The sequence below is a fragment of the Toxotes jaculatrix genome, chromosome 3 (assembly GCF_017976425.1).
Source record: "Toxotes jaculatrix isolate fToxJac2 chromosome 3, fToxJac2.pri, whole genome shotgun sequence".
In the NCBI taxonomy this organism is placed as follows: Eukaryota; Metazoa; Chordata; class Actinopteri; family Toxotidae; genus Toxotes; species Toxotes jaculatrix.
The window spans coordinates 24,606,472-24,632,066 of NC_054396.1; the positions used below are offsets into that span (position 1 = coordinate 24,606,472).

A 25,595-nucleotide genomic window follows, 5' to 3' on the forward strand; every position below is an offset into this window, starting at 1 on the left:
ACCTCACTTTTGAGGTTGTGGCATTGCACATCTTTCGTGAAAAGTTTTGTGCTTGTGCGAGGCTTGTGCGAAATTGTTGAGACTGTAAAGACAGTTGAGCAGGAACATGGCATCCATTATCTGTCACATAGCAGTTTGGATTTCAGATTTGTTGCTTCAGTTGAATGAGTGCAGTGATGACAATGAATTCTGTTCAGTCCACTATGTTCTTGGTTTTCATTTTGTTTTTGTTTTTTTTAACAAGCAAACTTCACTCAGTATGTGAAACAGTTAGGGATGCATTCTAGTACAGCGCTGCACTCCCCTTTCCCCAACACATTTTTAGTGTTTCTAGGCCAGATGTCCCTCTGTAACCTCTCCCCTAACCTAAATCTCCATTTACCCTTAATGATTGAAGTGGATTTCACAGAAGAGATCAGAGTTTAAAAATCTGTTTAACCTCTGTGCTCCTCCTCAATCCCCTCAGTGATCAAACTGGAATCAAAAAGGGTTTAACATCTCTTCTGTGAAGAGCAGGTGGTCATGCATACGTACATACAGACATATCCGTGTAACGCTGTTAATAATATACACAACTACACGTGAAAATCTTTTGTGCACAAAAAATACAGTATTTGGTCCAGAGCTGGAAAGAGAGCAAACTTGTTCTTACTTGGAGTTTATGCAGATAGCTTTGAGGGAGTTTTATTGATTTGGCCTCATCCAATCAGAAAGTTGCTTAGGAGGAACCACACAGTTTGGGAAAAAAAAAAAAAAAAAAAAAAAAAAAAAACCTGGAGCAAAATATTTTTGATTGGAATAGTGATGGTTTTAACACTGGATAACAGCAGCTTACTAAAACTACCATCTGCCCTCTGCCCTTTAATAGGTGACCAGCCAGTAATTTGATAATCTGCCTTTATATCCCTGTCTCTATGTGATATGTGGTGTATATTCTGCCATATATATTGAATTGAACGTGTACTTATACAGAACTGAATTTAACTGAATATATTTATTTTTGAATTATTTGGAAACTCAGCAAAATGTCTTAAAAAGGAGTCAATTTTATCATGTTAAACGCTCAATATCTGTGAAAATACCAAACAATATAACATCTATGCTATAATAGGGTAGCTGTTTTGTCAAGTAGAAAAACACTTTAATCTAGTCCTGTGGTATTGATCACTTTGTGAGGGTGCATGTCACTTGGATAGATTTCCTTTAAGACGCAAACCCTTCAGAGAGAGTACCACCATGTTTTTATTGACCCTTCCTGCCTCTGCCTCTGTTGTTGCAGGTAAAGTATTGAACACGGACCTGCGCCACTACCTCAGTCTGCAGTTTCAGAAGGGCTCGCTGGACCACAAGCTCCAACAGATCATACGGGACAACCTCTACCTACGCACCATTCCCTGTAAGTACATCAAACAGGAGTGCATATGCACGTCCTCATTGCTCTTGCTCCTGCAAGCACGAAGCAAACCAGGAATGCACAGCATAACCTACTTTTTTTTCATTTGAAGCAACGTATGGGAAGAATGAAGATGTTCTGTGTGCATCACACAGCAGGAAATCCATCCCACTAGAAGCAGCGTTAATGTCTTCCCTCTCTATTAAGCCATCGTAGGGCTGTATACACACACCACACTCCGCCAAACACTCGCACACTGTCACCATAGCAGTCCGACCAAGGACATCTCTCCAGCCCTCATGTAACTTATTTACTTCCGTGCCATATCGGCACAGTGATCAAAGTCATATTCTTTCCATAAATAACCCTGTGTTTTCTCTCCGCTGCTCTGCTCTCCCTCACTGACATTCTGCTCAGCAGGCCCGTCACAAACTATTGTTCTTTGCTGAAATCAGTAATGGAGTGGTAAATAAAAAGGTTGGTGCTGTGGACAGCCAAGAACCGCTGCAGTGAACTGTGTATGTTTTCAGAGCGAGAGTAATTCGTACCTTCATACAGTCATATGGGAATGTTCTTTGACTGCAATATGTATATTTTTTAAGTCAAATATTAACTTTGCAAAACAGCTGCTGATATTGTAGTCAGTAGGATTGCTGCATACAATTTCACCATATATTACTGAAAAGAGAGGAAGTGTTTTCCAGGAGCTGAGAGAAAAAAAAAAAAAACATTTTTAGCTTGACGCCTCTGCATTTTCTTTCCCTTTTTTTTTTTTTTTAGATTACTCAAAGGTTGTATAAGCTTGAATGTTGTATTTTTTTTAAATGAAAGCATGAAAATCACCAAAATTAGAGCGTTGAGACTGTTAGTACTGTAAAGGTGCAAATTAATTTCCTGATTAAGGTTTGCGTGGGTTGCAGAAATGCAAATTATTTGCCACAATGGTGCAATTGTCTCTAAATTTAGAGATACAGATTTATTTTATTCATTTTCTTAAAAACACTTTTTTTTTTCAAGTGAACTGCATCTGTCTGCTGCTACTGTAATTCACTCTTTGAATTTCTGCTTATACACAAAGATGATTAGAAAGGAAAGGTCCTTTCTGTTTCATTTGTTACAAGGGGCTGAATTAAAGACATTTTTAAAACTCCTTGTGACACGTAGAAGTGAAATTGCATCAACCGGAGACGTGACTATGACGCAGTATCTGTAATTCTGGAGCTGTGATGATGTTCGCGCAGATATATTGGCCTAAATATTTACCGCGTCCTGCTGGAGACTGACTCTGCTCAGAGGAGCGCCATAATTGAGTGTAGTCAAGGTTTTAGTCATATGTAGAGCGACTGTTCCTGAGGCGATGACAGACTCTTAGGCACAGCACTGTCACAAACAAGCAGCATCTCTGCTCTCAACCCCCCAAGGGCTGGAAGTTGCTCTGTCTTGTTCAGAGGGGACTTGCATGCACAAGTGTGAAATTTTTCAGGAAATAAGCTGCTTACCTTTCATGTATATTTAATTTCTTCTTTTTTTTTTCCTGGAGGGGGAGGAATATTTTTCTCACAGCCCTCCACCCCACCGATGCTTCTTATTTTCCGTTTTCTATCCTTCTCTGTCTGTTTCCTTGTCACTGTCTGCCATCCCATCTCTCCTTCATTCTCTCACTCTCCCTCTTTCTTTCACAAACCTGTCGGTCGTGTTCTGAGCTTTGCCGTTTCATGGGCAGTTGAGTTCAACTTGAATTGTTATTGAATCTTTCTTTTCAAAGCTCAGTCGCACTGGAAGTATCTCAGCTCAGTTACAGTGGATGGACACAAGATGATTATAGACTTTTACAAAGCACATGCCATCAGTGACCTCTCTTCCAAGAACACCACAACCTGTCATTTTTATCTGCTCTTTCTCCACACACGCACACACACACCCTTGCACTGCTTTCAGTCACCGACATTCACCTGTACGCAACCCCTGATATTAACTACCACTGAGAACATGACTTTCTGTTTTTTTCTTGTACAATAGTGGCGGTCATTGAGGTTTTACGGCCCGTAACCACCATTCATCATCAGCAGCCAGTGGGATCGCTGCATGAGTCTGACTCTCTAATCCCCTGCTTGAATTACTGTCTTAATGAGCAAGAGACCAGGACTCGCACGGTGACGGCACCTCCATCATTCACTCGCTCGCTTTCGGTCTCCCATCCCTCACCCTCTCTCTTTCGCTCCTTTCTCTGTTTCAATTACATTTGCCTGCCTTGTTTTAAACTTGGTTTTACTCGGTTTTCCTTTGTGTGTGCGGCTTTCTTCATATTTATGAGTTGCTTTTGCATACGTCATCCAATATAAAAATATTAAAAGTTTGAAAGGCTAAATATTTGTTTTGATAAATATTTGTTTTGACATAAATCTGCAGTTCTTATGTTTAAAATATTAAAATGTTTTAGATAAAACATCTAAGCTACAACATATTCATGAAGAAGGTCTATATATTCAGAATAATCCAGAGCAGTTATGGGGCCCAGATTGATCGCAAATTAACATATATACACACATTCCCTCCAAAGTATTTGCAATATTTACAACCTACAAAGTTTGAAATTCAAACATCAGCTCTATTTGGGAGTCTCAGTTCAGTGTGTGGCCGCCTTTCTCAAGAACTCTAAATATAAATCGTAATGTCTGCATGTGTTTCCTGGTCCCTTTCATATGACACTGACACTTGTGCAGAAATCTGGCCAAACTGTCATTAACCACAGTGGACCACAGTGCAACGCAGCCACAAGACAAGGTGGTTGTTGAGTAATGGGCTTGTCTGTTGCTTTTTCTCACCTCCCAAAATTCACTTTACCTCTGGCTCCTACTGCAGTTATTTTGCTCTGGCAGCTCCACCCTGTAAACGTGCTGCTCAGGCTCGATTCCTCATCTTTTCAGTGTTGCGAACCAAAGGGAGAAGTCATTTTCTCATTGTAGGAAATCAATACTCGGAGTAGAGGTATACAAGGCAGGTTGAAGGAGTGCGCCACAAAATTACAAATTACAACACAAAATAGTTTATTGAATGTGTTAAACATCACAAATTTATGATAAATTAGCACATCTGAGCGTGAATTTAGGCCCAAAATGTGTGCGGCAATCACACACATGCACACAGCATGAGGATTAGCAGAGATGGTTTGTGTCACTGTGCCAGTGGACCACTTTAGTTAACTACCAGCCACACTGCTGCACTCCCATGCAACTGCAGCTGAAATGTGCCACCCTGTTTGTGTGTCCTAACAGCACCATAGTGTGTGAGGTCTGCTGAGCTGAACCACTTAGAGGACATAATGAAAGTATTAGTTTTCTACTTCCAGTCCAGTTTAGTGCAGGATAGTTCATGTTAAAAGGAAAAAAAAGATGAAAGACAGGCAGCCTGTGTTGTCTGTAATGGAGGAATAAGCAATAAAGTGAGGAGAAGAGAGACAAAGACAGCAAGGTCTTTACTGTCTATGTGTGGTAAATCCCTGACTCTCCTTCACTGGGTTTTAGGACGGGCTCCATCTCATTTGGACTCTTAGTAAAATGCTAGAGGATGCTCTCAAGAGCTCTGGAGAGGACAAAAAGAGGAGGATTTTTCTAAGACGACGGAGAGCTCAGGGTCACATGCCGTCCCTCGACTCCCCATTGAGATAAGAGATGGGCAGAAACAGTTTGATCGCACACAAACTCTCCATCTATCTGGTACACACACATTGCCGGCACAGGTGCACATGCACAGCAATGCATTGATGAAGTGGTACACCTCCTCCCTCTCTTATAAGATATATAATAAGCTGTTTTGTATTTTTTGTTAAATATTACGGCATATTCCCCATTAGAACATGAGAACAGCACAGTAATTTGGGTGGCAGAGCTTGCCTCAGTGTCATTTGTTAAATGCGGACGCTCAACAAAAGGACCAAAAGACTTTTGCTTTTTTTTTTTTTTTTTTTGCTTTCGTTCCCTCTTTCTCACTCTCGACATTTCAACAGCAATGCCCTAAGCCATCTTTTTTTGAAGTACCAACATGAAACTGTGCAGGAAATCACCATGTTAAATTTATGGCCTGCAATTTGTGACTGACTACCTCTGATGTTCCCGTCGTGACATCCTCTCAGTCCAGATGGTTTGAAAAATAGATCTCGGCAGTGCACAGGCCTGAGACCTTGCAAAACTAAAGTGACATTTGTTTCAGTCCAGGATAGACAGACACACACAGACACATGTAGATGCATGGCTTCAAGCTCTGTGCACGGTTGTAAAATTAAAGGAAAAGCTTGACATTATAGAAAATAAGCTTTTTAGCTTCCTTTCTAAGAGTCTTTGAGACAACCCTGTCTCCCAGAAATTACGTTTATATACAGCTAATTTGCAACAGCAGATAAGTTTTGTAGGAAACTTAATTCATTTGATTTATGTTTTCTATTTGTGTAATGAGGATGTGTTGTTAATTAACTTATTGGACAAGTCATGTTGATATTGAACATTTAACAACATATTATTTCAGCCAGTTTCTCTGATCTTGCATTACAATATCCAGTTGAAGTGACTACAGCATTATACTTTTTATCTTTAGACACTCACAGCACCCCATGTTTCCAGTCTGTATGTTAAGCTAAGCTAACTGGCTGCTGGCTGTAGCTGCATATTTATTGTTCAGCCATGAGAGTGGTATTGATCCTTCAACCTAACTCTTGGCAAGAAAGTGAACAAGAGTAGTTCCTAAAATGTCAAACAATTCCTCGCTACACCTAATACTGTGCATAGCTGTTTCCCAGCATTCTAAATGCATTCTCCCCTGTGTTAACCAACAGTGTGTATAACTTTATATGCTGACGGAAAATCTTTGCTTTCTTTGATAAAGCCTTTCCATATACAAACTCCACTCTCTTGTCTGTTTTAAATAACTGCAGTGTATTGATTGCACTCTGTTCAGTATACATATTTTGTTTGAAAGGCCAGCCTCCAGCAGGTTGTTTGAAGGCATATCCACTGTGTCAATGCATGTACTGTGAAGGAAGGTACGACAAGATGTTACAAAGCTCTGCTTTAAAAGATGTGCTGCTTTCACTTGGCTGTACCCTCAAAGCTCCGCGAGCCCTCATTATATTGTCGGCGACTGATCCACAATAGGAGGCTTATGGTATATATCGGTGTGACATCGAGGATGATGGCTCGGGGAGATACTTGGCAGGTACATAACTGTGGCTCAAGTAATTGGGCTACAGGGGACATTTTTGAGGGACCAAAGCCAGTGCCGGCAGGCAGACAAGTTGGTAATGAGAAGCAGCAGAGGCTGGCATTCTCACACACGATGCAATGTCAACTGCTTTTGGTAGCACAAACTGTGGTATCAAGGCACACTGTGGAAGGAAGCCTCTCTGATGGTTGTTTTTTTTTTTTTTCCTTTTTCAAACTGTGATTTTACTTCTCTGTTTGGATGCAGGGAAGCTGTCACAGTCCAATTAGCAAGAAAATATAAGAGTGGAAAAACAAAAGGGAATGGCAACATAAAGTTACTTAAAAGGCCATGGGGCCATCACAATCCGCAGAGCTGCCTCGCTGCTAATTGGCTCAGACTCCACAAGTGTCAAGAAATCTACGTGGGAGATGCAACAACACATTTAAATGAGATTCCATCAGATTCGTATCAGAATACGCTATTTAGGTTTTTTTTCAATGCAACATACTATAACCAAACAGATCAGCAAAAGTCCTCAATGTTTAAGTAATACAAAACACTATTGTTGTTTGCTGCTGCCACTGTGTGTTTTTGGTGTTGTACGCAGGCACGTTGAGGGTCAAATTGCCTGAATGTGTGAAAGAATATTCAGTCATTAAACTGCGATCCTGATACACAGTCTTCTTCTGACTCATCTCACAGCAAGACATTCCTGGCTTCAGTTGATAATCTGTGTGGAGTTTGTATTGTGTCTCTGTCTGCATCTCCGCTCCGTGCTGCTCACAGCTCCTCAGTGTGCTCTGATTTCCTCTGACATTGAAATCACGTTGATCTGAGGTTTTAAATTGCCTGTTTTTCTGAATATAAATGACTTTTTATGTTAGCCTCTGCGATCGACTGGTGGTCTGCCCGGGTTGTTCCAAAGCCCTCCTCCTCCTGCTTTCACCCCTTTGTCCTCTGCCCGACCCTGAAAAGGATTTACCAGAGTGAATAAATGTATTTGCTCCATAACCATGGGTGACAGTAAATTTAGGTGACATAGACTACTATGGAATGTGGCACAGATGATTGGTTCACCCTGTGTGCTTTGTTCAGCCTCCCATCCAATAAATAACTGCTGTCTTTCCTCCTGTTCAGCTGTGGTTATTTCTGTGGAGTTTACAAGTTTGGTGGCACACCACCTAATTAGACTTGAGTGCGCAATCCTACTTATTTATTCATGGAATATGGTTTACATAATCCTCATGCCAATGTAATCATTTGGTGTCCATTTGTGCCTTGTGGATATTCATCCTGGGAGGGTGAAAGCTCCCATCAGCATTGAAATAGACTTTGGCTTCACCACAGGAGCAAAGCCTGCGCTCAGATTGGCCTCATGTCATTTGCATTTAGCCTGCAATCCATAGGATGGAAACTAAACCAGACCAGGACTTTACACAACCCACTGCTTCCATCATATTTCATATCCCTATTTTCCCAGCTGTTTTCTTCATTTCAGCTGTAGCCAGAACATATATCAGGAACCTCCCAATAATAACTTGTTAGCAGAAGCTGCAGTTAGTCATAAAGGATTAAATTAATTACGCCCCTCAGTGCTCCGCAGACCTTCATCAATTATCCATCTTTCACAGGATGGCACCGAGGTCTTTTTGGGTTTTTGTTCCAAAATGTAATATCCACCCTTCATTAAATGTGCTACAGTCTTGTACAGATAAAAAAAAAAAAACACTGTTACAAAGTGGATCTTCTGTATCTTGTGAGTCATAAATAAGGAATGTCAAGATAGTTCTCAAACTGTGTATCTGTGGTGAGAGAAAACTTTTTATTTACAAGTTCAGCAGCCAAACTCATTATTGTTACACGTCTTGTTGCTGCACCGACAGACAGAAAGAGCATGTTCAATAAGGAACTGGAGCTGAATGGTTGCATCTTGTTGCTTTTGTTCTGTGGAAATCTTAAACCTGTTTGTATTCTGCATGATGAATTCAGTTCAGAACCTGTAAGCTGAAAAAAAAAATTTCAGAGTTCTTTAAAATGCATTGTATGATATATCGTCATTAACCTAAAAACAACCTGTTTTCTTAGATTCTCCAAACAGCAACATTCTCCACACTCCTGTCTTATCTACGCTTGTCTACACTTATCGTTCTTATCGAGAACATGTTGGGACCTGTATGTTTATGCATTTTTCTTTTCTTTTTTTTTTTTTCCAGGCACCACACGGCTTCCTCGCGAGGGCGAGGTGCCAGGCGTGGACTACAACTTCATCAGTGTTGGAGACTTCAGGATCCTGGAGGAGAGTGGACTTCTACTGGAGAGTGGGACCTATGATGGTTGGTGGTTTCAGAATATTAGAAAGCTGTGTGTGTGGCTGCATGCATTTTATGTACACGATTCACACTGACAGCTCTGTATAATGGAGTGAGTGTAAGCTCAATATTCACAGTCATTATGACTTACAGCCTCCCTTTGTGAAATGTGACAAGCGGGACGAAATGTATTGATCAGTGAAACATGATTAAAGACTTCTTAGAAGTGACAGTCAGATTAGCAGCGATACTCGCAGCCCTTGAGATGAACTCCAGTATTCAGCTTCTCCACTCTGTGTGTAGAATGGACCACTGAGGGATGAAGCATGCAGACCTGAGATTTAAATATAAATGGAAATACTGTAGAAATTTGCACAAGGGTGTAATTTTTTTTTTTTTTTTTTGTCAGCATGGATTAACATGGGCATTAACATGGATTAACATAGGCAACCTTATGTTTGCCTGAAAGTAAATGCTTTACCAGCCAGCCTTTTAGAACCAGAAAGAACCAGCAGTGACAGGTGTGGTATCCGGGTAGATTTCTGATTCTGCTCCAAACACTGAAACAGTTAGTGGACTACAATGATAAATCCTATTGGGATCATAGGTCATACATTTGCTATGGTTTTTTTTGATTGTGGAATTTTAATGAGTGTGCGTGTGTGTGTGTGTGTGTGTGTGTGTGTGTGTGTGTGTGTGTGTGTGTGTGTGTGTAAGTGCAGCTGCATCACACACATGCAAGACAGGACCAGGCTGTACTCGCCTTTATATTAAGATGAAACCCTTTAGGATGTAACCAACAGTCCTCTTACACACACAGATGTTTCTGACCTTTTGTCTTTTTTGAAATTTGAGTGCTCATCCTATGCGCACTTGTGGTGTGTGTTAGTCTTTAAATTCATGTGTATCCTCATGCTTGTATGAATACATTGTGTACTTTGTCAGTGTATGGGATTTGCTTCCCTCTGTGTGTTTTATGTGTCTGTGTCAGCACGCCTTTGTCCGTTCCTGCCAATACAGTATACAATACATATTCACACAATGTGTGAGCATGCAAGCAGCTGTAGCACCTGACGGTGACCTTATGTAAACCAGTCAACCTGCTGATCCTACCGGCTGGCTGAACAGTCACACATCAGGAGGTCCCACTCGTGTTCTTACTCTCAAGTCATGCTTTATTCATGGGATGAACCAGCCTTCCCTTCTCCTTTTCCTCCCCCTCTCCTCTCACACACTCTCAGCCAGTAAGCTTTGGCTCATCAGAACTGCACCCAAACTTGAACTTGAACTTTTAGGACTGTTTAAAGTGCCCTCTCCTCTTTTCTCTCTTAAAAAACTAAATTTATAAATGTTCATTTGACAGCATCTAGGTACAGTAAGCATGTTAGTCAGTGGTGACTTGTACTTAACAATAGGGTGACAAGTACAGTCAAGTTCTTTCCAGTAAGAAGTTTACACAATGAGGGATATTCCAGCTTGACAAACAGCCTAACGGCCGAATATTTACCATTTCTAACATGTTATACTACAATGAAGCATAAGCACTTGCCCTGCATTCAGAGGTCTTGGAAAGTCAGACGGTCGCAGTGTATTTGTGTCATGAAGGGATTGGAACAGAGGATTTCTCTCACATTGCGCAATGATTATGGCAATAACATGATAATCTTCCTGCTCTCTTTAAGCTCATTCTTTCTCACTGCAAATCCAGGCTGCTGTGAAATGGGAGAGGATTTTTCTAAATGTTTGAGGGGCAAGCTCTGGTCGCGTGAATGGACCTTCTCTGCACCATTCTCCCATTCCCATTCAGCTGCATCTTGTGCTTCCTATATGATGGAGAATTAAAAGATAAAGTCAAATCCTCATCCAGAGAGAAAGCGCCTTAAGGCTGAGAGCAGCTTCGTCTGGGTGTGCACAAGTGTGTCTCTGCTGCTGTGTGTCTGTAGAACTTTGTGTGTGTGTGTGTGCGTTTACGGATGGTGAAGTGCATATTTTAACGTGAAGTGTGATGGGCCTGTTGAGGCAGGTTCTTCCAACAGTCCCTGATCCCTGTGATAAGGTGCCAGTCCCCCAACCCTCATCTTAGTCTTAGCACGGTGGCAGCAATGACATTAGACACACACACGCACAGGTACACACACGTATGAGTACACACTTGTACATCTGTGCACACAGAACAAATCCCGTCCTTCCTTGTGTCGGGACAGATCATCTAAGAACTCGAAGATCAGGTTTCAAGAGCTGCCAAGTCGCCCACAAGCTGTCCTTCATCTCTGAGCTGAAGCCAGGCGGGATTTACACCTTTATAGAGAGGTTCACTCTGGGTAGAGAGAGAGAAATGGAGAGCAAACTGAGGTACAGCATATAGTAGAAAGAGTGTGTTGATACAGAGGCGTGCTGAGCTCCTCAGCTCCCAATGGAAACCTCCTTTCCAGTGAAAGCAAGGACTGCCTTGGCTGCACGCAGATGTGTGGATTAGCTTCTCAAAAGTTGGAAGGTTTCAGTACACTATCCCTGAGAGAGAACTGAACACTCTGATAGTGGCTGCCCCCCTCCTCTTCTCTTCCTCTTAAACCCAGTCAGCACAAACGCTCCATGGCTACTGTGGCAGAAAGTGTTGATCTCTCAGCGGCACAGTGAACTCAAAGAGGAGCTGGAAGTAATCGGATCGAGGAACGGGATTTATTCCATTTAGTCGTGCTTCAAACGCAGCCTGTTTTTTTTTTTTCTCTGAAAAGGGAGAAATAAACAAGGTCAGGCGTCCTCTTGTATGGGCCACATGGGCTGTATTCCTTCTGTGAAGAGTTCATGAATTACCTTCAGTTTATAAGTACACAGTAAGTGAGCTGTGCTCAAGGTACTAAGCTAATGGGATCCTTAGCTAATCATAATGATCTCACTAATAGTCCCAAATGACTTGCCTGAATGCTCATTATGTTAATGGTTCATGTATAATAGTTTTTCTCTACTTAGAAGATATTTTCTGGGAGTCATTTAATGCATTGTGCACATGATTTCAATTTAAACACTCTCTCATCAGCTCTTTTATAAATCATTCTGCCGTCCATGACCCTGTTAATCTCTCACCCTCTCTTAAGAAATGCTGAGCAGAGGTTAGGACAGGACACAAACATGCATACCTCGCCAGGGTAAGGCTGTTTCTGTGAGTCCAGGCTGCTCTGTGATTGGTAGACATGCTTGCTGCTCCATTTTGGTCCAGAGAGTCCCAGGTTGCCAAGCAGACCCATCAGCCATCTGCGCCGGGCACTGGGAGCAAGGCTCTCTGGACTCTTGGTCCCCTCCTTACTCTCGGTGCCTCTGAGATTCAGGTTGGGTCACTTTTTCAGAGCAGCCGGACAAGAGCTGAACAGTCCAGTGTGGTGAAGTTCAAGACTGGAGGGAACTGCCAGGAAATGAAATTCTCCACATAGAGAGTGCAGGTTTTTTTTCTGACAGATGACATCTCCAATCTTCTACCAGGGAACACAAAATTCTGCCAAATTGACATCCACTTCAAACCTGTTGTTTTGGGATCCCCATTGTGATAATGAGTCGGATTTTAACAAGGAAGGAAAACAGACCTGGAGATTAAATTGGGTGTGAATGGGAGTGCAGAATTTATGCGTTAGTTTGAGATGTGTGGTTCACTGGATGGATGGTTTTGTGGTTGTGTGGCTGCGTCTGCTCTCTCTGCTCGTGATCTTGGCAAGATGAAAGAGTACTCGTGACCATGCGTAGCTCATGCATAAAAAGGATTCTCACTCTTCTTGGCTCATCAACCCTGTGACACGAGGATCACAAGTAATGTCGGACAAGCTCCCCTGTTCATCAGATTATGAGGCTTCCAGCCATTTATTATGGCAAATGGTGCCACAAATCTTCACTGACGCGCTGCTTTCACACACCTCTATATTTGCAGCACACATTTATTAGGGGCCAAGAGACATGTTTGTAAGTAATTAATCACAGAGGTAGCGTCTGGCTGATGAATGTCGCCGTGTGGCAGGAGACAGGCGGAGATTAGCCAGCAGACCCAATCTCTCCTTGCTATCGTTGTGCCGCCCCCGTTAATGAAGCCATCTTTGACAAATACGGATGAGTGTCGCTTAGTAAACAGAGAGTCAAGTGACAAGGAGGGAGGGGCAGGCTTTCATCTGGCCTCCTTCTCCTCCTCAACCTTTCGGCGGCTTTGAGGAAGACGAGCATAGCTGCATTAACCCAGTTTGCTGTGTATTGTAGTTGGCACGCCTGAGGAGATGAGGCCAGGCTGGAGATGGGCTCACTTATGAAAAAAGCTGTTGTGGGGTTACTGTATCGTGCTGTAAAGATGCTGGAATGGCTATGATGTTTCCTCGGAGCCCTCTGTTCTTCCTGGCATGCATGCCGTTGACAGCTTTCCCTCTTTGTACCAAGCTATAAAAAGATCTGGAGCTGATAAATGCAGCCCTTACAGTGCGGCATTTGTGATGTATACATGTTCATGCTGAAGCACATCAAAGATTCCTAATACCACGATCCCATACGCAGCTGGGTCCAAATGAAAATAAGATCAAGTTTATGGAGGCTAATTAAATTTTTGAAAATCCCTATTTCCCAGTGGTACCTCTCCCTATTCTTTAATTAATCTAATTACAAATCATGATTTAGCTGAGTGGGCTCAATATGATGATTGCTTATTGTAACAACCGAGTAAATATTTGACCTTACAGAAATGTATTGCCAAAACATTAATTTCATATTATTTCATAAACACATCTGACAGAGAGGCATTTAGCAAACAAATAATCATAATAAATGGTAGAGATATAAATTACTTTGCACATTATTTATAATCCTAATAGAGGCTGAATAATTATTTATTCTACGCCTAAATTGAGTTTCACATACTGCTCACCAGCCATACATAGATGGATCACCCCATGAGCTAAATGAGCAAATAATTTAACAAAGTTTTGCCCCCTCCCCCACACCCCCGCTCTCTCTTTACAGAGTACTGTTATCCAACTGAATAATTATAATCTGTAACACAAGGTTTTTCTTCATTAGGGAAAAAAAAAGCAAGCTGAGAGATAGATAATTGCTGTATTCAATGATCAGTGTAATTAGTTGCTGGCAAATTCCAAGTGAAGTGATTTTAATGTTACATGAGTCATGACAGGCCTGTGGTGCAGTTATCGAGGGAAAACAAAGCAGGGGGTTAAGAGACGTGAAAACCATGCAGAGGAAGCTGATTTCTGAAACTTGTAAATAGTCAACTATGAGTGCTGGTGTGCGACATTTGGAGATTTTTTTTTTTTTTTTTAAAGCAGGTTAATTGGAGTGATGTTAGACATGGTGGATGATCTCTCTGACTGTGTCTTCTTCCCTCACATAGCATACATAGATATTGTGCAGTTTCTGTCAAACCTACTGTTCCTTTTTTCTTTCATGCTGGTCTGCACTCTAGTTTTCTTTCCTGTGCTTCCTTATCTGTTTGTGGTGACATTATTTTAAGAGTAAGTCTCATCTTCTTATTCTTCTCTTCCTTTCTCTGTTCTCTCCATATTTTACTCTCTAAGGCAACTATTATGGGACCCCGAAGCCTCCGGCGGAGCCTAACCTGGTGCAGCCTGACCTGGTGGATCAGGTGCTGTTTGATGAAGACTACGGTGGCGAGGTTCCCAGGAAACGCACCACATCAGTTAGCAAGATGGACAGGAAGGACAGCGCGGTCCCTGAGGAGGAAGATGATGATGAGAGGCCACCGCTGGTCAATGGATTGCCTGGTCAGTAAATGTCAAAGCACAGAATGTCATGTTAAATAACAGAGTTTCTACCATACTTTGTTTGTCCTTTGGTTGTGGAATTGCCACATTAGGTCAATGTCACTGTCTGTTTCTCTTGTGAGATATAAAGACTTTGGCTTTTTGCAGATTGTATTACAGTTTGATGGGCCCAGTGTGTGTTTGAGGACATCACAGTACCGTGCAAATCTCCATTCGTCACATAAAACAACATTAAAAGATTATTTGACTGCTTCCTCCTGAGAAGAGTGATCATCTCACTTAAAATCTTGTGCCTTTTGCTTCTCATTTATTTGTCAGTCGGACTATTTTGTAGACTCAGATCAAACAGTATTTTGTACTTTTCTTTTTAATTGGATGTCAGATGGGGAAGATTTGTGCATGAAAGTGTAACTATTGGTGCAAACTTTCTAAATCAGTTTAATACACTTTTTTTGTGTTTAAGAACTAACGTGATACTGAAAGGAGTTGACCTGCAGTACTATTTAAAGGACCCATTCGCCAAAAATTACAACACTTAGCGCTGTTGTTATCAAACCATGATGATCGTAATGACTTCATTTGCATAGGTTTTTGGATATTCCTCTTTACCTCTGAGCCCAAGACAACGGAGGAAAACAGAATTTTGTTTGTGGTGCTCACAGTAGAGGCTCTGCAGTTTCAGACCTAATCCAATACAGAAGTGGGGGAAAGCTACCTGAAATCAGTTTCATATATATATATATATATATATATATATATATATATATATATATATATATATATATATATATATATATATATATATAATGGAAGATCTATTAACTGCTATCACATTTAAATATGTCTGTGGAGACAGATCTTCCATTTGCAAAGATGTTACTGTTACCTTCTAATATACTGTAGCACAGGTCACCTTGAGAAAGTCTGATCCAGAGAGCAGGACACTGTGTATGTGATCAATCAGGACAACTCCTCAGCTCTCCAAGGAGCAAATCTGTCCTTAATGCTCACAAGGAGAACAAGCCTGCAACAGAAATAGGTTACATAGTGTGCACCATACCTGGGTTTTTATAGTAAAAGAATTGGGGTTAACAATGAGGCAAGTCCAGGCTGAATTTTTTTTTTTTTTTTTCCGAATGAAACATTGTTTTGACAGTCACGGCTCAAACACTGCTTGCTCAGCTGTACAAAGGATTCACAGAGATCCGAAGTCTGTTTACCCAACTGCTCTGTCATATTGAAATCAAACACAAAATGATGCCCAGACATCCAGGAGTTCTTTTTATGGAAAGAAAAGCAGTCACAAATGACTGCTCTGCTACAGCCCACAGCTGTGGCAGAGAAGTCTCAGACCAGCCATAGATGGGCAGAGTTATGGTCGAATGAAAAAAGAGGTTAATGGAAAATGTGAGCTCTAAGTCTCTAAACTCTTGACTGCAGCTTCCCCCATCTTTGCTCAGACTGTCCTTATCGCGCCCCCTCCCACGCAGTCCCTCTATAACCCATCTGACTCGTATCATGGAGTGGGCCCTCACCCTGCTGTGAACCCTACTGAAGACCTCAGCCCTCCTTAAGGCTCTGCCCTCAGGCTGGTTCTCCAAGTGTTTACACGGCTGCAGCACATACACTGTCTTCAAACGCGCTATGTGCGTTTTCTCTGTGTGTTTGTGTCTAAAAATATGAAGCGTTGTTTTTGATCAGAGAGGCAAAGGAAAAAAGTGTTTTAGAAACTACAAATAACCAACACGTTGATGCTGCTGAGGGGCTCTGTGCTTGAATTTTCAGCAATTTTACACTCTAAAAAATGTGTTCAAAATTCAGGTGGAATGATCTTTAGGAGATATGTTCCCCAGAGATGCTTTTTTTGTCGTGACATCTTTTGGCATTATCCTCTGTTGTGAGGAGGTTAGCTTCACATAAAAAGAAAAGGATGAAAAGCACTCGTGTTTCATCCCTTTATAACCATCTTCTGAGGGAAGGCATGAAGTGCTAAGTGAATTAGGAGGGCCTTTGTTGTATGTTTCATGTTCATTGTAGAGCAGCTTCTCATTAAAGGGGAGTGTCTCCAGATGCAGTAGAATATATGTGAAAAGCAGCAGTAACATATTATCATACAGAAACCTCCTCAGGGTTCAAATGGCCCTTTCTAATATGAATCCTTGCCTCTTTCACTGCAGCCCAAAGGGATTGCAAACATACACATAGGCCTGAGCGTTAACACTGTGTGCACATGCAAATGCAAAACAGCCCTTTGGCGAAGACACGCACACCATCACTCTCATGCAAATCCTATGAGTGACATCAGCCCTCCCTCCACTCCCTGCAGCAGGCAGGAAAACAGAAGGGCAGAGGTGTTCCTGCCGGCTAACCTTCCGCTCTGTCTGCTCTGTTTTCTCCCTGTGGTTCCACTTTTAATCTATTCTCCCACTCCTCTCTCCAGAGCACAAAGAGAGGGCAGACTGGAGGAAAGCCGTGCCCAGCTATACCCAGTCCAGTAGCTCCATGGACTTCCGCACGTGGAGCTCGCTTCCTCGCGATGACAGCCTGGAACCCCTGCCCCTTAACTGGGAGATGGCTTACACTGAGACCGGCATGGTCTACTTCATAGAGTAAGTGAAAGACGCAACCTACCAGTCATGTGACCATTTAGTCAGCTGACTAATTGATGAGCATCAGCTGAAATTAATCAGCATTTTTAGCAACAAAGTACTAAATTTTATATTGGTTTATGAAATAAAAACACCACACGTCTCTATGTTTGGTGCAATTTCAATATGAGGATTATTATAATGTTTTAACGGATGTTCAGACAAAATGAGCAATTGGAGGAGGACACATTTGTGAAATTGTGATGGACATTCTTATTCTCTGACATTTTAATGACTAAACAAGTAATTGAAAAATTAATCAGTAGGTTAAATTATCATTACTTGCAGCTCTGAATACATTTTGCATTTTAATGCAAACATTTCACTGAATCTGAGTTTCTAAAACACATTTATCTCTCACGTGCTGTCAGCCGCAAAAAGTCAGGCATTACTGCACATCTTCTAGGAGAAATTATGAACGATATTCAGTGTAACGCCATGCATACTAAATCTACCGCGTTTCAACTGTAGGTGGCCTGTTGAAATTATACATTCTGCTCACAGAGAAGAACAGGGACAGTAACTGCTGACACCAATGCAGTGTTTTATGTTTTTCTTACAGTCAACAAATAACAAATGTCATTAGAATTGTAAAATGTGCTTTTGCCATTAGAAAAACACGGAATTGTCTGTATAGCCAAAAACTTTTAAAAACACATCAGTGAGCCACAACATGGTGCTGGGTGAAAAGTTCCGTCATTACCGTGAACATGTCAGTCCCACATAAACTGACCTGTTTCTATAAATACCCATTAGTGCAACATATGCGTATTAATCTGCAGCTGAAATTAGTCCCCAAAGCAACTGCAGATTACTCCTGTTTGAATAAGGCTGCTTTAGGAAATTGTACTTGAATAAATGACTCTTGTGTAAATGAAACTATGTATTTGTGAGCTTGTGTTAAACATTTACGCTGCAAGTATGAAGCAGTGGCCTTGGAATTCTTTTCATGGCACAGTAAGACAAATAGAATAACAGGAGCCATTACGCAGACAGTAAGACAAAGCCCACAGACATGAGCGATGACTTTAGCTTGATCAGGTGTTGTACAGTCTGTGCTCTGAATGACAAGTGTTGAAATTTAGGGCAACTAACGACTTGAGCATTGTTACTTATGTAAATTATGTTATCTTACAACTGCAGCGGGGTATGCGGCAAGATGTGATATTAAAAATGAAAGTGGTGTTTGTATATCTGATGTCATACAGCATTGTATTTACTGCTGTCTTCCTCATGCATAATGAAACACAGATAAATGTTTCTGTCAGTATCAAATCAGTATCTGATCGGTCCAACAGTAGGGTTAGGTTTGATTCTGCATGCGTAATGACAGATTTGTGATCTACAAGTCACATCATGTCTCATCAGTGATTAAAAAAAAATTAGCAGCTCAGCAGCAACACATTCACATAAAAGGGAAAGAAAGAATGAACTGAGTGTAGTAAACACATACTCATCCTTTTATAATAACAGACTTGACTGACAACAGTTTAAATATTTCTAGGCCGCACTTTGATAGCACAAATAAAGCTCAGAGCTTCAGGAAGGTTTAAATACTCAGATTTGTTCCCACAGACTGGCACAGTTATTTCGGTTGTTTTCGTTACCAAACAGCACACATTTAAAATCTCAAGTTTTCATAAAATCAGGTTTAGCTCTTTCTCTAAACCAATCAGTGCTTCAATTTTAGAGCAATCGAGCAGACAAACCTCTATTAGAGGCCTTTACTCTATGTGTATGGGTGTCCATACATGCGTGTGTGTGTGTGTGCATGAGTGAGCCTGTGTGTTTTATTCATATTTTGCTCTGAGCCACTTGTCTCTGAAGATATCAGAAGACCATTGTGATTTTCCTCCTGATTACACACCCCAGTTGTTTAACACATTTGAGGATAAACGAGTTTGTCGTGTTTCACATTCAGAGGGTTTTTTTTCTCCCCTCTGAAAAGGCCACCTAACCATAAACACGGTAATGTGACAGCTGAACGTAAACCAATGGATCACATGTTTGTTGGTGAATCCACTAACCCTTCTGCATGAGAGCATATTACACACTGTTGTGGCGCATCCTTTGGTTGGCTGTTCGTGGTTGAGCAGCAGTTTCTCTGCTGGCACATGCTGGTGCGGGTCTTTATTCTTGATATTTCCTGACTGCTCTTTATGCTCCACAGTCACAATACCAAGACGACTACATGGTTGGACCCCCGCTTGGCAAAGAAGGCAAAGCCCCCTGAGAAGTGTGAGGATGGAGGTATGTAGACTGCACTACTCAGCTGGTCTACGCAAGCATAGTTATTCCATTAACTCCTGCATATGTATTTACACAAGGGCATACCACATGTGTATATGCCATACGTTAGATGATACATTGCCTCACACGTTTTCACGCACTTAGTCAAATAACCAGCCAGGCTAAAATATGACAGTGTAACTTCTTTTCGAAATGACGCATCACCTAAGAGTAACCCCAAGCATCACAGTCAAGCGGCCTAATTTTTCTGAAATCTAGTGCTGGGGTCTACTTTAAAGAATTCCAGACGTGCCTTTGTATCCCCAGGATGCTAATGTGGGCTTAAGTGCAGGCAGAGACAGTGAGTGGCCGCGGCTGAAAGAGTGGGACCCTTCCAGCCTGGTTTTAATGGATTTTTACAGGCGGACGGAAAGCTAGTTGGTGTGTTGCTTCTGAAAAGCAACTCCAAAGCTCTCTCTTGCGTGAAGAGCTCTTTTCTGTCTCTCCGTCTCTCTCCCTCTTTTTCTCTCCCTCCGCCTGATATGTTCATCAGTGCATGACGTACATCAGCCATTCCAGCCGACCTGCTTGTTGAAACCACAGAAATGTTCACTACGTTATTGTAGGCTATTTTCATGGCTACTTTCTTATGCTAAACATCCCAGTCAGGGGGAAAAATACACTGGCAACTACTGCTGTATCTCACCATCATGTTGAATGGGTTACAACTCCCAACTCATTGTCTGCTAAATATTGTGTCTGCTCTTCCTCTTCTTTCTCCCCCTCTGTTATCTTTGTGTGTGCTCTGTATTTGCATTGTCCAACAACACAATGTAACACTATTTTCTTTTGCAGAGTTACCTTATGGCTGGGAGGAAATTGATGATCCACAGTACGGCACGTACTACGTCGAGTAAGTTTTATTGATTTATTAATACACGTAATTTCCAAGCACTCCCGTTGCCATCATCACAAACAGCGTTCAGTTGTTTTATCACACTTGTTCCTCACAGATGCACATAGCACACAAAAGCATTTCACCAGAGGCATCACGGCACAAGTGCATATTACACTGCTTAGTGTACATTAGCAGTGGACCGGCATTAATCAATACCGTCTAAAAATAAACAAATGGATGTAGCACACAGCTCATTTTGTTCATCCCCAGTGAGGATGCTCCGAGTTATGTAACATGCAGAGAGGAAGCATTTACCTGGTGAACAGTTGAAGATTCTGATCAGGATTTTCCCATTGTTTATCAGTGGGTGGCAAAATGAAACTCTGCAGGGAACATTGCAGTGACCTGTATATGAACACAACGCTGATTGTGCTCTCGCTGTGTTCTGCCAGCGTTTGTGTAAGTAAGCGTGTGTATAGAATGCGAGTCTGCGTATACGTATTCGCATATTGTTTGTATATTCGTCCGTGCGTGTGCGAAATGTGTGTTTCTGTGCTCACCACCCCAGCAGGAAATCAGTGAAACACTGCCATTGTAACAGCAGTGGAGGGAAGTGGGGAGTTTTTCAACTAGAATTCATGGAGGGAGGAGAGTGGGGGCTGGAAGGAGAGGTAGCAATCTGTGGTGATGAAAAGAAAATGGGAACGCTCGCGTTGTTTTATTGCTCAGACTGCAGAAGGATCCCTCCTAGGAAGAAGTGACAAGTGAGAGAAACTCGCACTGTTTAGACAAGGAGAGTCAATGGTATATAGATGGGGCTTGTAGCTACCAGTGTTTTAGCTTGAAATGAGCTCACTATGAAACAATAGCTGTGGTTTGAATGCCAGGGGGACAACAGGCTGTTTACCTTGTTGTAGAGGAACAGGATGTTGCTGGCAGTCGGGGGGTTCATTTCCTACAATATTAAATGGCTAAAAGCCATAGTAGTTTCCCCCGCATAAAGCGGAGGCAACCCAGCCTTTACTGTACTGTATGTGTGCTGTGTTTATGAAGGTATTTATAGTGGTGCCATTATGGCATCCCTCTATTAGAAAATCATGGTTGCTTTATAGGGAATGTGCATACATAATTAATCACAGAAAAATGGTGCAGTAAGCTCAAGTTAGACGTGTGTGTGTGTGTGTGTGTGCATGTGTGTGTGTGTGCGCGTGCATGTGTGTGTGTGTGTTAGCAAGTCTCTTCTGATATATCTAAGTCTGTTTATTTTGCAGTCACATCAACCAGAAAACCCAGTTTGAGAACCCGGTCCTGGAGGCAAAGAAGAAGCTGAGCCAGGAGACTGCTGCGATCCAACAAGCCGCGGCAGCACCTTCCCAAGGTAACAACAACACTGCAGAAAGTGTCCTCCCTCTTGGACATCCACTCCATTTGGAGTATGCCATAACTGCAGAGGAGTTATATAAAGGACACACAGAATTAGATTTTGCACATGTAGAAACCTGCAACCACCACACTGTTACTGTAACACATGAGACAGCGACCTTAAAAAACACCATGATATTGCACCCTGTCTAGAGGCTTTTGACATCTCCCTCAGGTGTGTAAGACATGCATGTACATGTATAACTATAGTTACTTCCACCAGTTTTCTGACTTGCACTGCCATTTTCTGTCTGGGTGAGAACAAGAAATTCCAGTAAGAGTGAAGTTGTCTAAAATGATGACACTCCTTCACTGTGTTCTTATTAATTTATCCAGTACTTCCATTACTTCACTATTATGTATGATAGTCAAGAACAATAGGAGGAGTTTTGGCTTCATTGGAGTTGTATAACATTTTCACTGAGCTTATTCTGTACTCATTGTAAATCACTCTGGACATGAGCATCAGCTAATTGTCTAAAGTATAATTGTAGTTTAATTAGTTTGGCTTTTGCTCTGTGTAGAGGCCGACCCTTTCACCTCAGTCAGTGTGCTGTGATAAATATGTTTTTTGAGAATAGAAAGCAGTGGGAACGTCACCGTTTCATGCAAGGTCAGCTGAATGTGTCAACCTTCGAGTTGCCTCAAACAATAATAGACTGTCAAAATGAGTCTTTACTTCCCAGGTTCGCTCATATACAGTACACGTTTCTGTCAGCTCTGCAGTAATGGTCTGTTCTTTAGGTTGACAAGCCATTTTTCTCCTGCAATAAACATTATGAATTAAGTATGTTTTCATTATGGTGGATGTATAATAGATTACAGTGCTGCAGCGGTGGAGATAGACAGGCTAGCGCTGGCAGGGATTCAGGGACTGAGAGAGGGAATGCAGGGGAGGAGGACGGCTTTTAGAGATGCATGTGGCAACAGCTGGTGGAACAGCACGTCAGAGAGGCCAAGCATAATCAGACATCTCTCTGCTCAGGTGTGTGGGGACTAAGGAAACCGACATATCGCCCCTGATTACCGATTACACAACCTAGTGAGCTGTCAGACGGTTGCTATGATGAAACCAAAGCGTCTTTGCTCGGCAGTTACACCTCGGGCAACAATTCGGACTTTTAGTCAGTTTTCCAAGAAATGACATTCCCAGTGAGATTTATATCATGGAAATCAGTACAATTAAAACATGATATATATATATATATATATCATGTATAGAGGAGGCTATGCTGTTGTGCTTGTCATCCATCTGATGTCCCAGGCTTTGTGTTCAATGCCCGCGTTGTTCTAATTTGGTTGTCTACATTATTTACTTGAGACTTTCCCCTGTTAGTCAACTCTTGGCCTCAGAACGGCAGTCGTTTTTAAATTCTGCTGTCCAAGGTGCATTATTAGAAACAGCAGCTGCTCTTGCCCCATTGATGTAGTCAGGAAGATGTCCTCCCAATTATGCTGAATAATGTCACCGGAGATTTACAACACAACTGAGTCACACATGAGAAATCAAAAACCATGGCTTTTTGATGTGGTGGATCCAATGGTTTTGTCTGCCGCTGGCTTTCAAAGTCTGCCCACAAACATTGGCACAGAGACCCTCCTTGGACTCTCCCACACAAGTGCAGGCTCGCACACGCCACACTCACTTCCTCCCTCCGTTTCTCTGTTTCTCCCTCCATTACCTCTGTCTGTTTCTTCACACACAAACGTGCAGTCGAATGGTTATTTCGGCACTCACTCGGGGGAAGAAAAAAAAATTCCATGTTGACTTTATCAAGCAATTTGAATGTGATTATGTAAATGAGCTTTGCTTGATCCATGCAACAGTATGGACATCTGGAGTCCACGCTGGCTGTGATAAGTTACAGTCACTCACAGCTGTTTATGTCTGCGGTGGATGTTTATGACTGCTGAACCATTTGATAGTATGAGAGGGACTGCATTTAAATTCCTCACACGAGCGTCCAAATGTTATAGAGCGTTTATAAAACTGAAGGAAATGAGAGGGAAAATATGCAGTTGTTGGTTTTCCAGCTCAGCTTAGAAAGTTTCTGTTATGATCTTGAAAACTAGATATGTAAATGAGCTCATTGTGATTGGAAGTCGTTGTCCAGTCGCCATGTGCACCAGAAAGAGATAAAGAGGAAGTACTGGAAGGAGATATGCAGCTTTAAATTTACATGTTGATTGCACAGCAGTCGTTCTCAGGTGAGGCATATACATACTTTTGTGCAGTCTTATAAAGTCCAATTTTAGCAGCACATAATAATGGTTACATCAAAGTGTAACTTTTGTCAAATGGCAGCTTTGACACGTGACTTGTGCTTTTAACCTTTTACTAAGACTTTACTAAGGTGATATTGTATTGTCCACAAATGCCATTAAAAGACCAAAACCAAAAATGAATTGATCCTAACAAGAAATATCTGTGTATCCAAAGGCTAATGTTATTCAATTGTGCCCCATTTTTTTAAAATCCTTTTAAAAATGCATCAGTGACAGTTAATTTTGAGTCAATCCCACACACAGCCTTAGCCTTCCGCACCAATTACCGCAGAAAATAGTGTCCAGCAGATGCAGTATTTTTCCAGTTTGTGTGATATTTACTAAAATCAACAGTGCCCAGCTATTCTAGGAAGTTATGTAGCTTATGTAAAAAAATAAAACTATATGTCCTGCTTTTAAAGATTTACATTTTCAGTAGGAATTAGTGGGCTTGGGACTGAGTTTCACAGGCAGTAGGCAGGTCAGAAATGATTGTGAGACAGGCAAATGTATTGTGTGTTTTGAATTTTGCTGCAGTCTATTCAAGAAAGTAGTAGGTTTTTCCCAAAAAAAAAAAGAAAGAAAGAAATGACGGATGATTTCTAAACGTTTAATGATATTTTTGACATCCCAAAGGCTGACAGCCACATCACATTCTCTCAATATGCAGTACAGCCGCTGGATGTGCACCATTTGTCACTGGTTGGCTTCAGTTTTACTGTTTTTGAGTCGAAGCTAAAAGGCAGTTCAGGCCAGGGACCATCAGGCAGCAAGGAAAAAATGGGGTGTCCATGATCTAAAGTGCTGATACCACAGTAATGCCAGATAGGGAAGCTGCTCAGCTTAATGCAGTGTGACCCTGACTGTTGGTTATCTAGTGTATTGCGTATGCCACAGCCCAGCTGCTGGTCCATATTGATGTTGCCGTTGACCTTAAGTTGTTCCATACTCAAGTTATAAAAAGTCTACACTGACAAACCTCTTTTTTTCTGAGTCGCTGACTGCAGGACGGAGGGAGTAAGAGAGGACATCATGCTAAATTGGACACAGTCAGAGGTCTTATATCACTGTTCTCCTCCATAGTTTTGTACTGGGAGCAAGTAAATTAGCATCTAAAGCTAATGTTTTATATCATTTTATCTGTCTGTTTGTGCTCCTCTCTCAGTAGGGTTGCACAATAAGGTCCCTGTTGATGGGTTTATCTAGTTTAGGTATGTACATCATGCCTGTTAATTAGAAATGACTAATTACTCTGTTGATCCTCAGCACATAATGCATATAATTGACTTTCAATGCAGACATGGATGGATTTTGCTGCCTTTCAAGAAGGATATGAATTCATTAATCAGCGTTGCTGCGTTTGATGTCGGCACTGTTCGGAGATTTCACTTGCGTTTGATAAAGCTTGTCATTTACTCAGGATTTCCCTCAACAGTACACCTCGCTCTCAGGATGCTCTTTACACACCTAACC

At 41.6% G+C, this 25,595-nt stretch overlaps 1 protein-coding gene across 2 annotated transcripts in view; it reads left to right on the plus strand.

Moving 5' to 3' along the window:
* The window catches only part of LOC121179286 (membrane-associated guanylate kinase, WW and PDZ domain-containing protein 3), a 117,825-nt gene that overhangs the window by 77,809 nt on the left and 14,421 nt on the right, over positions 1-25,595 (plus strand). For both annotated transcript variants that reach the window (XM_041034043.1, XM_041034044.1), the window contains exons 2-8: positions 1,280-1,396; positions 8,803-8,922; positions 14,454-14,660; positions 17,101-17,269; positions 19,479-19,558; positions 20,393-20,450; positions 21,707-21,813. In XM_041034043.1, the coding sequence (XP_040889977.1) occupies positions 1,280-1,396; positions 8,803-8,922; positions 14,454-14,660; positions 17,101-17,269; positions 19,479-19,558; positions 20,393-20,450; positions 21,707-21,813 (858 nt within the window). The remainder of the gene's footprint in view (positions 1-1,279; positions 1,397-8,802; positions 8,923-14,453; positions 14,661-17,100; positions 17,270-19,478; positions 19,559-20,392; positions 20,451-21,706; positions 21,814-25,595) is intronic.